We start from the raw sequence: 11,339 nt of genomic DNA, 5'->3' as shown, positions 1-11,339 counted from the left end.
AAGTAAAAGTTCCACCAAAGTGTCCATGTTCCTTAAATGGAAGAACATGGTCTCTGCAATGGGAATGTCTCCTCCATAGTGGACAAATTTGTCAGCTGATTCTTTAAAGCCTTTTTTGAAAGGTTATTTTGATAGTAGGTAAAAGTTGCCCTTCTGTTTGTATTGAGGATCTGGGCCATCACTGAAGACATGGAGACAACTGATCAGAGGGTATCTCTCCCTCACCATGTCTAACACAGGGCTGAGGTGGGCCCAGATAGCTGGTTGATTGTGTCGCTTGGAAGGTGAGATGGAGCAGAAAGTCACTAATAATAAATACAATACTTGCTGGAAACACCTATTCATCTTACATCCACCCTATTACTATGTGTCCACCCTGTTATTGTGTAAAACAGCAACAGGGTGGACAGTAACAGGAGGGACATTTTATTCTAAACTTACCATTACTGCTCAAGTGATGAACAACAGGCTAGTTCATGGTGACCACAGATGAAGATTTTTTACATGTTTATTAACCATATTTTCAAAATCACAAAAATGTACCAGTTTCCACTATAAATAAGCATAACAGAGTGGACATGTTATGCTTTACCACATCAGTGAACCTTTCTAAAACATTGAAAAAAGATTAATAAAAGAATGATATTTACTCTAGATTACTCTAGATCCTCCAAAATGTATGCTACTTCCTGAGAGTTATGTGACCAGAGGAAGAGTCAGTGAGACAGTCCAGACAGATTTTCTCTTACAGTAACAGGTGGGACAGTTGATTCAGGGACACAACTTATTTTAAAGACTTTAAGTATTAAAAATGTATTAATAACAAAAAATAAAATTTGGTGAGGAATATTATAAATAAGGCTATACAAAAATAATGAAAAATGTAGAATTTGTTTGTTTTTTATTACTTATATTTGTAAATTAATTTGAGAAAACATGATTGGGACATAGGGGCGGCACGGTGGCTTAGTGGGTAGCACTGTCGCCTCACAACAAGAAGGTCCTGGGTTCAATCCCCAGGTGGGGCGGTCCGGGTCCTTTCTGTGCGGAGTTTGCATGTTCTCCCCGTGTCCGTGTTAGTTTCCTCCGGGTACTCCGGTTTCCTCCCACAGTCCAAAAACATGGCACCAGGTTAATTGGAAACACTGAATTGTCCTATAGATACCTAGCCGCTAGATGCACTAGTGCATTGTAGTGCCGGTCCCAAGCCCGGATAAATTAGGGAGGGTTGTGTCAGAAAGGGCATCCGGCGTAAAAATTGTGCCAAATCAATGAGCGATCATGAGGATGAAAAAGGGAAAAAAGCCGAAAGAAGAAGAAGAAGAAGAAGATGATTGGGACATAGCAGATTAGCCTACTTGCGCTAAAATTGAGTAAATATTTTAAATTAAATAATCCTGGGAACACAATTGTTTTCTATGGTAGAGGAGGGTTAATCATGTAAGACAAGCTTTTAGAAATATGCATTAGCCCATTTTTATGCAAAAAATACCATATTATGTCATAGGGACTCAAATGGCACCAAATGCTAGGAATGAGCCGGTACAGTAATAAAAAATGAAAAGTAAAATAGATAACAAAAATAAAGAAACATATTTTTTTCATATAACCAAGGATGGTAGTAGTTAACTAGTCACTTGTACTAGTTACTACAACCACTTTACAAATTAAAAGTCCCACAGCATGAGTACAATAGGTCATAAAAAAATTTTAATTAACAGAAAATGAGAAACATGAACATGATGCTCACAAACGAAACCAGGAAGTCTGAGCTGCTGTAAATAATTGCTGTGTTTACTGGTGTTTCTGTTTACATGTAGAAAAATGTCCAAAATTTCAGTAACTCAGGATGAGTTCAGCTGTTTAGTCTGTCTGGAAACACTAAAGGATCCAGTAACTACATCATGTGGACAAAGTTTCTGTATGGTGTGTATTAATAACTGCTGGGATCAGGAGGATGATAAGGGAACATACAGCTGTCCACAGTGTAGACAAACCTTCACTACAAGACCTGAAGTGAGGAAAAACACAATTCTGGCTGGAGTTGTGGAGAAACTGAAGAAAACAGAACTTCAAGCTCCACATCCTGGTCACTGTTCTGCTGGACCTGAAGATGTGGAGTGTGATTACTGTACAGAGAGAAAATCCAAAGCAATAAAATCCTGTCTGGTGTGTTTGGCCTCTTTCTGTGAAACTCACCTTCAGCCTCATTATCGAATTCCTGCTTATAAGAATCACAAGCTGGTTGAAGCCTCAAGACGACTCCAGGATCAGATCTGCTCTCAGCATGATAAACTGCTGGAAGTTTACTGTCATACTGATCAGCAGTGTATCTGCCTGATGTGTACCATGGATGATCATAAAGGACATGATACAATATCAGCTGCAGCAGAAAGAACTGAGAAACAGGTAAAATATTATACAGCTCTCTTTAACAAGAAACAATAACATTAGCATTTACACTGACGTTGTTTATGTGATGCTCGTACACAATACAAGTAAATTCTGAATTGTTATTCTGTGTAGAAGCAGCTGCTGGAGATCCAGAGAAAATTCCAGGAGAAAATCCAGAACAGAGAGAAGGAACTTTGTGAGCTGATAAACGCTGTGGAGTCTCACAAGGTAAGTTTTATAAACGAAAAGCTCTCAGGATCAGTCCGACTCTCCTCTATTAAACCAATCTCCATTTATAATGAGATATTTTATATCTAAGGTAACTTTACAAGTGATTTCTGTTTATGAATTAAATAATAAATGAATACACTTTGCCTGGTTATTTGGTGATTGATGCTGTACAACAATTCTGAGGTTGTGCTAACAATTATAAGGGTGATAAGATCAGATTAGGACTTTGACTGAGCCACCCAAGAAGATTATTGATTTTTGCTTTGGATCAAGATGCTTAATACATAAACATAACATAAATTACTGTATAAGATTTCTGGTACAGATCTGAGAGAATTACTACATTGAATTTCCCAGTCCTGGTCAGGCTGCTGTTTCCTGATACTCAAAATAATTTCTGTAACAGTATGCTACCACCAGCACATTTTACAGGATATATGGTGTTTTTAGGGCTTATTAGATTTAATCCACACATATAATTTTGAATTAAGAACATACAGGAGCAGGTGTGTTGTATCGAAAATCTATAAGGAAATATAACATGCTGATGAATGCAGTATGAAAACTCAAGCTATTTAGCACCATCACCAAGCTATGAGAAATGAAATTCTTAGTCTGGCCAGTACCTACATATGAATGTGAATGATGGACAAATATCAAAGTAAGAAACATTTCCTGTTTCTGAATCTTCTAACAGTGTTCTGCACAGACAGCAGTGGAGAACATTGAGAGGATCTGTACTGAACTAATCAACTCAATTAACAGAAGGTGCTCGGAGCTAAAAGATCTGATCAGAGATCGAGAGACAGCAGAAGTAAGTCGAGCTGAAAAGGTCCTAAAAGTCCAGTTGGAGCAGGAGATTGTAGAGCTGAAGAGGAAAGATGCTGAACTGGAACAGCTTTCACACACAGAGGATCCCATCCATTTCCTCCAGGTATATATATATATATACAGTCGAATCCAGTTAATCGGACCACATCGGGACGCGATCGTTTTGGTCCTAATAACCGGCTGGTCCGATTACACGAACATGCCCTATGTTACAAGGAATGATAGTGGAATGATAGCTTTCTCGTGTAGACTTTAATCGTGATTGACAGGAGGGAATTCCTTGCACGTGTTGCCGGACACTCTTGTTTACGCTTGACTTCATTTCGCCGAAAAGCGGAGATGCAGATGGATCCAATAACCACGCTGCTGGCTACTGGGTGCTTCGTTGTGGGAAAGAAAGTGGTGGGCGTGTTCACCTCCCGCTGGTTTTGCTCTTGTCAACACAACTTTTCGGATTTCCTGACCTTTGAGCCCAGGAATCCTCCCATATCTCGCTGACCCGCTTTGCATCCGCTCTAAGTGGTGACTTGTGGCTTCTTTTTCTTATTCGCTCTCACGTTTTTTGGTCCGATTAAACGGAATTTTGGTCCAAATAAGCAAATAACATTACACGTACATAATAGGATTTGTTTCGGTACTTTAGGATTCGGTCCGAATAAGCGGCTGGTCCGATTAACCGGTGGTCCAATTAACCGGATTCGACTGTATATACAGTATATATATACAGTGGGGTCAAAAAGTATTTAGTCAGCCACTGATTGTGCAGGTTCTCCTACTTAGAAATATGAGAGAGGTCTGTAATTTTCATCATAGGTACACTTCAACTATGAGAGACAAAATGAGAAAAAAAAATCCAGGAAATCACATTGTAGGATTTTTAAAGAATTTATTTGTAAATTATGGTGGAAAATAAGTATTTGGTCAATAACAAAAGTTCAACTTAATACTTTGTAACATAACCTTTGTTGGCAATGACGGAGGTCAAACGTTTCCTGTAAGTCTTCACCAGGTTTGCACACACTGTAGCTGGTATTTTGGCCCATTCCTCCATGCAGATCTCCTCTAGAGCAGTGATGTTTTGGGGCTGTCGCTGGGCAACACGGACTCCACAAATTTTCTATGGGGTTGAGGTCTGGAGACTGGCTAGGCCACTCCAGGACCTTGAAATGCTTTTTACGGAGCCACTCCTTCGTTGCCCGAGCGGTGTGTTTGGGATCATTGTCATGCTGGAAGACCCAGCCACGTTCCATCTTCAATGCTCTCACTGATGGAAGGAGGTTTTGGCTTAAAATCTCACGATACATGGCCCCGTTCATTCTTCCCTTAACATGGATCAGTCGTCTTGTCCCCTTTGCAGAAAAACAGCCCCAAAGCATGATGTTTCCACCCCCATGCTTCACAGTAGGTATGGTGTTCTTGGGATGTTCTTCTTCCTCCAAACACGACGAGTTGAGTTTTTACCAAAAAGTTCCATTTTGGTTTCATCTGACCACATGATATTCTCCCAATCCTCTTCTGGATCATCCATATGTTCTCCGGCAAACTTCAGACGGGCCTGGACATGTCCTGGCTTAAGCAGGGGGACACGCCTGGCACTGCAGGATTTGAGTCCCTCTCGGCGTAGTGTGTTACTGATGGTAGCCTTTGTACTTTGGTCCCAGCTCTCTGCAGGTCATTCATCAGGTCCCTCCGTGTAGTTCTGGGATTTTTGCTCACCATTCTCATGATCATTTTGACCCCACGGGATGAGATCTTGACCCCAAAGGAGATTATCAATGGTCTTGTATGTCTTCCATTTTCTTACAATTGCTCCCACAGTTGATTTATTCACACCAACCTGCTTGCCTATTGTAGATTCACTCTTCCCAGCCTGGTGCAGGTCTACAATTTTCTTCCTGGTTTCCTTCGACAGCTCTTTGGTCCTGGCCATGTTTGAGTTTGGAGTCTGACTGTTTGAGACTGTGGACAGGTGTCTTTTATACAGATAACGAGGTCAAACAGGTGCCATTAATACAGGTAACGAGTGGAGGACAGAAGAGCTTCTTAAAGAAGAAGTTACAGGTCTGTGAGAGCCAGAAATCTTGCTTGTTTGTGGGTGACCAAATACTTATTTTCCACCATAATTTACAAAAAATTTCTTTAAAAATCCTACAATGTGATTTCCTGGATTATTTTTTCATATTTTGTCTCTCATAGTTGAAGTGTACCTATTACAGACCTCTCTCATCTTTCTAAGTAGGAGAACTTGCACAATCAGTGGCTGACTAAATACTTTTTGACTTTTTGATATATATATATACAGTGTATCACAAAAGTGAGTACACCCCTCACATTTCTGCAGATATTTAAGTATATCTTTTCATGGGACAACACTGACAAAATGACACTTTGACACAATGAAAAGTAGTCTGTGTGCAGCTTATATAACAGTGTAAATTTATTCTTCCCTCAAAATAACTCAAAATACAGCCATTAATGTCTAAACCATCGGCAACAAAAGTGAGTACACCCCTAAGAGACTACACCCCTAAATGTCCAAATTGAGCACTGCTTGTCATTTTCCCTCCAAAATGTCATGTGATTTGTTAGTGTTACTAGGTCTCAGGTGTGCATAGGGAGCAGGTGTGTTCAATTTAGTAGTACAGCTCTCACACTCTCTGATACTGGTCACTGAAAGTTCCAACATGGCACCTCATGGCAAAGAACTCTCTGAGGATCTTAAAAGACGAATTGTTGCGCTACATGAAGATGGCCAAGGCTACAAGAAGATTGCCAACACCCTGAAACTGAGCTGCAGCACAGTGGCCAAGATCATCCAGCGTTTTAAAAGAGCAGGGTCCACTCAGAACAGACCTCGTGTTGGTCGTCCAAAGAAGCTGAGTGCACGTGCTCAGCGTCACATCCAGCTGCTGTCTTTGAAAGATAGGCGCAGGAGTGCTGTCAGCATTGCTGCAGAGATTGAAAAGGTGGGGGGTCAGCCTGTCAGTGCTCAGACCATACGCCGCACACTACATCAAATTGGTCTGCATGGCTGTCACCCCAGAAGGAAGCCTCTTCTGAAGTCTCTACACAAGAAAGCCCGCAAACAGTTTGCTGAAGACATGTCAACAAAGGACATGGATTACTGGAACCATGTCCTATGGTCTGATGAGACCAAGATTAATTTGTTTGGTTCAGATGGTCTCAAGCATGTGTGGCGGCAATCAGGTGAGGAGTACAAAGATAAGTGTGTCATGCCTACAGTCAAGCATGGTGGTGGGAATGCCATGGTCTGGAGCTGCATGAGTGCAGCAGGTGTTGGGGAGTTACATTTCATTGAGGGACACATGAACTCCAATATGTACTGTGAAATACTGAAGCAGAGCATGATCCCCTCCCTCCGGAAACTGGTTCGCAGGGCAGTGTTCCAGCATGATAATGACCCCAAACACACCTCTAAGACGACCACTGCTTTATTGAAGAGGCTGAGGGTAAAGGTGATGGACTGGCCAAGCATGTTTCCAGACCTAAACCCAATAGAACATCTTTGGGGCATCCTCAAGCGGAAGGTAGAGGAACGCAAAGTCTCGAATATCCGCCGGCTCCGTGATGTCGTCATGGAGGAGTGGAAAAGCATTCCAGTGGCAACCTGTGAAGCTCTGGTAAACTCCATGCACAGGAGAGTTAAGGCAGTTCTGGGAAATAATGGTGGCCACACAAAATATTGACACTTCAGGAACTTTCACTAAGGGGTGTACTCACTTTTGTTGCCGGTGGTTTAGACATTAATGGCTGTATATTGAGTTATTTTGAGGGAAGAATAAATTTACACTGTTATATAAGCTGCACACAGACTACTTTTCATTGTGTCAAAGTGTCATTTTGTCAGTGTTGTCCCATGAAAAGATATACTTAAATATCTGCAGAAATGTGAGGGGTGTACTCACTTTTGTGATACACTGTATATATATATATATAATATTATTATATTATTATTATTATATTATTATTATATATATATAATATAATTATATTATTGCTGCACCAGTCCAAGTAATAAATTACAGCGGTACCTTATAACTTGACGTCCCCTAAACTCAAAATCTTTTAAACTTGGTGCTTCATGTCTGTCGTCCATCATTTGTGATTCATCATAATCTTGTTGTTTCTCTGTGAACATTATCTGTCTGGATGTAGAATTTTCAGTCTCTCTCGGCTCCTGCTGGATCTGCAGAATCAGCCGCCATCAGAATCAGTCCTTTCCTCTCATTTGATGATGTTACAAGGTCTGTATCTCAGCTGAGAGAGAAAGTAGAAGAATTCTGGAAAGAGCAGTGTGAGAAGATACCAGATGAAGGTGAGTTCAAGCCCTCAGTGTTCCATTGTCTCCAAAATGCTTCGGTACTCAAACATCAAACAAAACAATCAAATCCACCAACATGAACATTTTACATCTAACAACATCATTCATTTACTCATTAACCCAGTACTGGTCATGGTCACAGTGAGTCCAGGGTTGAATGAAATACACTCACACTTGGTCAGTTACTCAGAATTAAGGTTACTGGGAGAACATGTAAAACTTCTTACTGGCTGTACCTGCTACAATTTCTGGTGTAAATATGTATTTACTGTGATTAGTGATTGTACTGTTACACTTTCTGCAGTGAAGAAAGTCCGGATTACTTCACCTCCTGAACCAGAAATCAGAGAAGATTTTCTACAATGTAAGTTTCTCACAATCACACAAACATACACAGTGCAGTGAAAAAGTATTTGCACCCCCAGTTATATGTATTTTTACAGATTTGTCACACGTTAATAATTCAGATGCTACAGCAGCTCAGTTTGTTTATTTCAACTGTTGTTATTTGGAATTGTTGTGTTTTTGTTTTACACGAGTGTTAAATCATGAACTGATGACCAGATGTTCTTCTTTAACTGAAACACCATCACACAACCACCACCATGACTGACTGTTAGTAAGACATTTTTTATTGTAAAATGCTGTTTTAGCTTAATTGCAAGTATAAGAATTCTGACTCATCAGTTCACAGAACATCATCACCAAAAAGCTTGAGGGTCATTAAGGTTCTTATATTGCTAAATGAGAGGCGAGGCTTTATGTTCCTCTTAGTTAACAGTGATTTTACCTTGTGACTCTCCCATGGATTTTATTTGTGCTCAGTCTCCTTCTAATACTGGAATCTAAATGTTTGTTTGGGTTCTTGTATGTTTTCCTTGATGAGACATTGATGTGCTCTAGAAGCAATCTTAACTGTTTCAAGTGTCATTTGGAGATCATGGCTCTTACTGTGGTTCGCTAAAGTACTAAAACCTTAGAATGGGCTTTGTAACTTTTTCCAGACTGATATATTGCAATTACCTGTTTTGATCTATTTGGAATTTGTTTGGACAGTGGTGAAGTGGTTCTGACAGTGATCATGACTCGGATTAGGGACATGTTGGTCCTTGCTAAAGACCACTGTTCAGTCCTGGATCAATGATCAGTCCTGGAGTTTGTTCTGTTCTCCATCCAGTTTTTCATTCTGGCACAATAAGAAAGAGACTAAAATTCCCATAATGCCGAGTTCCTCTAGAATAGGAGTGTATGTGGATTATGAAGCAGGAACTCTGTTCTTCTACAGCATCTCTGATACAATGAAGCTCCTCCACAGAGTTCAGACCACGTTCACTCAGCTCCTCTACCCGGGGTTTTGGGTTCATTATGGATCAGAAGTGAAACTGTCAGATTTAACAAATTAAATGTAAAATTTACATGAAAGTGTAACATTAAACTGTTTGGGTGATTTGTGTTTGTGTAGTGTTTGTGTGTATGTGTAGTGTCTGTGTGATCGTGCAGTGTTTGTGTAATGTGTGTGTGTTTGTGTAGTGTTTGTGTGATTGTGTAGTGTTAGTGTATATGCGTAGGGTTTGTATGTGATTGTGTAGTGTTGTGTGATTGTGTAGTGTTTGTGTAATGTATGTGTGTATGTGTGAGTTTGTGTTAATGTGTAGGGTTTGTGTAATGTGTATGTTTGAGTAGTATTTGTGTGTTCGAGTAGTATCTATGTGTATGTGTAGTGTCTGTGTATTTATGTGTGTTTGTGTGGCATTCATATGTGTTTGTGTAGCATTTGTCTTTGTTTGAGTAGTATTTGTGTGATTGTGTAGTGTCTGTGTGTATTTGTGTAGGGTCTGTGTGTGTAGGGTTTGCATGTGTTTGTGTAACGTATGTGTGTGTTTGTGTAGTGTTTGTGTGATTGTGTAGTGTCTGTGTATGCATAGGGTTTGTATGGGTTGTGTCATTGTGTAGTGTTTGTGTATGTGTAGGGTTTGTCATTGTGTAGTGTTTGTGTATGTGTAGGGTTTGTATGTGATTGTGTAGTGTTTGTGTGTATGTGTAGGGTTTGTATGTGATTGTGTAGTGTTTGTGTGTATGTGTAGGGTTTGTGTCATTGTGTAGTGTTTGTGTGTATGTGTAGGGTTTGTCATTGTGTAGTGTTTGTGTGTATGTGTAGGGTTTGTACGTGATTGTGTAGTGTTTGTGTTTATGTGTAGGGTTTGTATGTGATTGTGTAGTGTTTGTGTGTATGTGTAGGATTTGTGTCATTGTGTAGTGTTTGTGTGTATGTGTAGGGTTTGTCATTGTGTAGTGTTTGTGTGTATGTGTAGGGTTTGTATGCATTTTTGTAGTGTTTGTGTAATGTGTGTGTTTGTGTAGTTTCTGTGTGTACATGTAGGGTTTGTATGTGTTTGTTTGTGTAGTATTTGTGTGTGTGTGAGTAGTATTTGTGTAGTGTTTGTGTGAGTTTGTGTAGTAGTTGTGTGTATGTGTAGTGTCTGTGTGTTCGTGCAGTGTATGTGTAATGTATGTGTGTGTTTGTGGTGTTCATGTGTGTTTGTGTAGTATTTATTTGTATGTGTGGTGTCTGTGTATTTGTGCAGTGTTTGTGTAAGTCTGACACTAGACAAACACACACACACACTTAGACATACGTATAATTATACTCACACTCACACGCTGTACACACAAACACTGTGCAGACACACACACTACACACACACTGTACACACAAACACTCTCTCTCTCTTCTATGTTAATTGGTTTATTTTGTGTTTCCTTTCCAGATGTTTGTCGGTTCACACTGGATCCAAACACAGTAAATGAAAACCTCTGTCTGTCTGAGAAGAACAAAGTGGTGACCTGGAGTGAAACATTACAGTCGTATCCTGATCATCCAGATAGATTTGATAGTTGGTTTCAGGTTCTGTGTAGAGAGAGTGTGAGTGGACGCTGTTACTGGGAGGTTGAGTGGAGTGCGGATAAGTGGGTTTATATAGCAGTGTCATATAAAAGCATCAGAAGGAAGGGAGGTGGTGATGAGTGTGTGTTTGGACGTAATGATCAGTCCTGGAGTTTTATCTGTTCTCCATCCAGTTTTTCATTTAGGCACAATAAGAAAAAGACTGAAATTCCCATAATGCTGAGTTCCTCTAGAATAGGAGTGTATGTGGATTATGAAGCAGGAACTCTGTCCTTCTACAGCGTCTCTGATACAATGAAGCTCCTCCACAGAGTTCAGACCACGTTCACTCAGCTCCTCTACCCGGGGTTTAGAGTTCGTTTAGGATCAAAAGTAAAACTGTCAGATTTAACAAATTAAATGTAAAATTTACATGAAAGTGTAACATTAAACTGTTGGAGTGATTTTAGAATCTGTGAGGCAGTGATACATTTATGAAGATTTTCTTTTTCAATTTATTAACCACCATTTATTCAGTGCTGTAAAAAAGTATTTACCTCCTTTCCTGATTTCTTCTTATCTTAAATATTTATCATTTAAATGGATTCAGATATTAAAACTAAATTAAATAAAAGACAAACTGAATATTTAAAAACC

The 11,339-nt window shown here is 39.8% G+C and overlaps 1 protein-coding gene across 1 annotated transcript; it reads left to right on the top strand.

Moving 5' to 3' along the window:
* The first annotated feature begins 1,824 nt into the window (after window positions 1-1,824).
* On the top strand, window positions 1,825-11,102 carry LOC134326141 (tripartite motif-containing protein 16-like). The gene is made up of 6 exons (XM_063008346.1): window positions 1,825-2,409; window positions 2,527-2,622; window positions 3,323-3,559; window positions 7,633-7,792; window positions 8,103-8,162; window positions 10,567-11,102. The coding sequence occupies exons 1-6, from the start codon at window positions 1,825-1,827 to the stop codon at window positions 11,100-11,102; spliced, it is 1,674 nt and encodes a 557-aa protein (XP_062864416.1).
* Window positions 11,103-11,339: the final 237 nt, after the last annotated feature.

Source organism: Trichomycterus rosablanca, chromosome 14 (assembly GCF_030014385.1).
Source record: "Trichomycterus rosablanca isolate fTriRos1 chromosome 14, fTriRos1.hap1, whole genome shotgun sequence".
Taxonomy (NCBI): domain Eukaryota; kingdom Metazoa; phylum Chordata; class Actinopteri; order Siluriformes; family Trichomycteridae; genus Trichomycterus; species Trichomycterus rosablanca.
The sequence above is the reverse complement of the archived record's forward strand: the minus strand, read 5'-3'. Positions and strand labels throughout refer to the sequence as shown.

What these genes read in the sequence shown, in the direction of transcription:
- LOC134326141 (XM_063008346.1), top strand. Translation starts at nt 1,825, where the DNA reads ATGTCCAAAATTTCAGTAACTCAGGATGAGTTCAGCTGTTTAGTCTGT. An exon ending in CAGAAAGAACTGAGAAACAG is followed by an intron (nt 2,410 to 2,526) that starts GTAAAATATTAT and finishes TATTCTGTGTAG; the next exon opens with AAGCAGCTGCTGGAGATCCA. An exon ending in TGAGAAGATACCAGATGAAG is followed by an intron (nt 7,793 to 8,102) that starts GTGAGTTCAAGC and finishes CACTTTCTGCAG; the next exon opens with TGAAGAAAGTCCGGATTACT.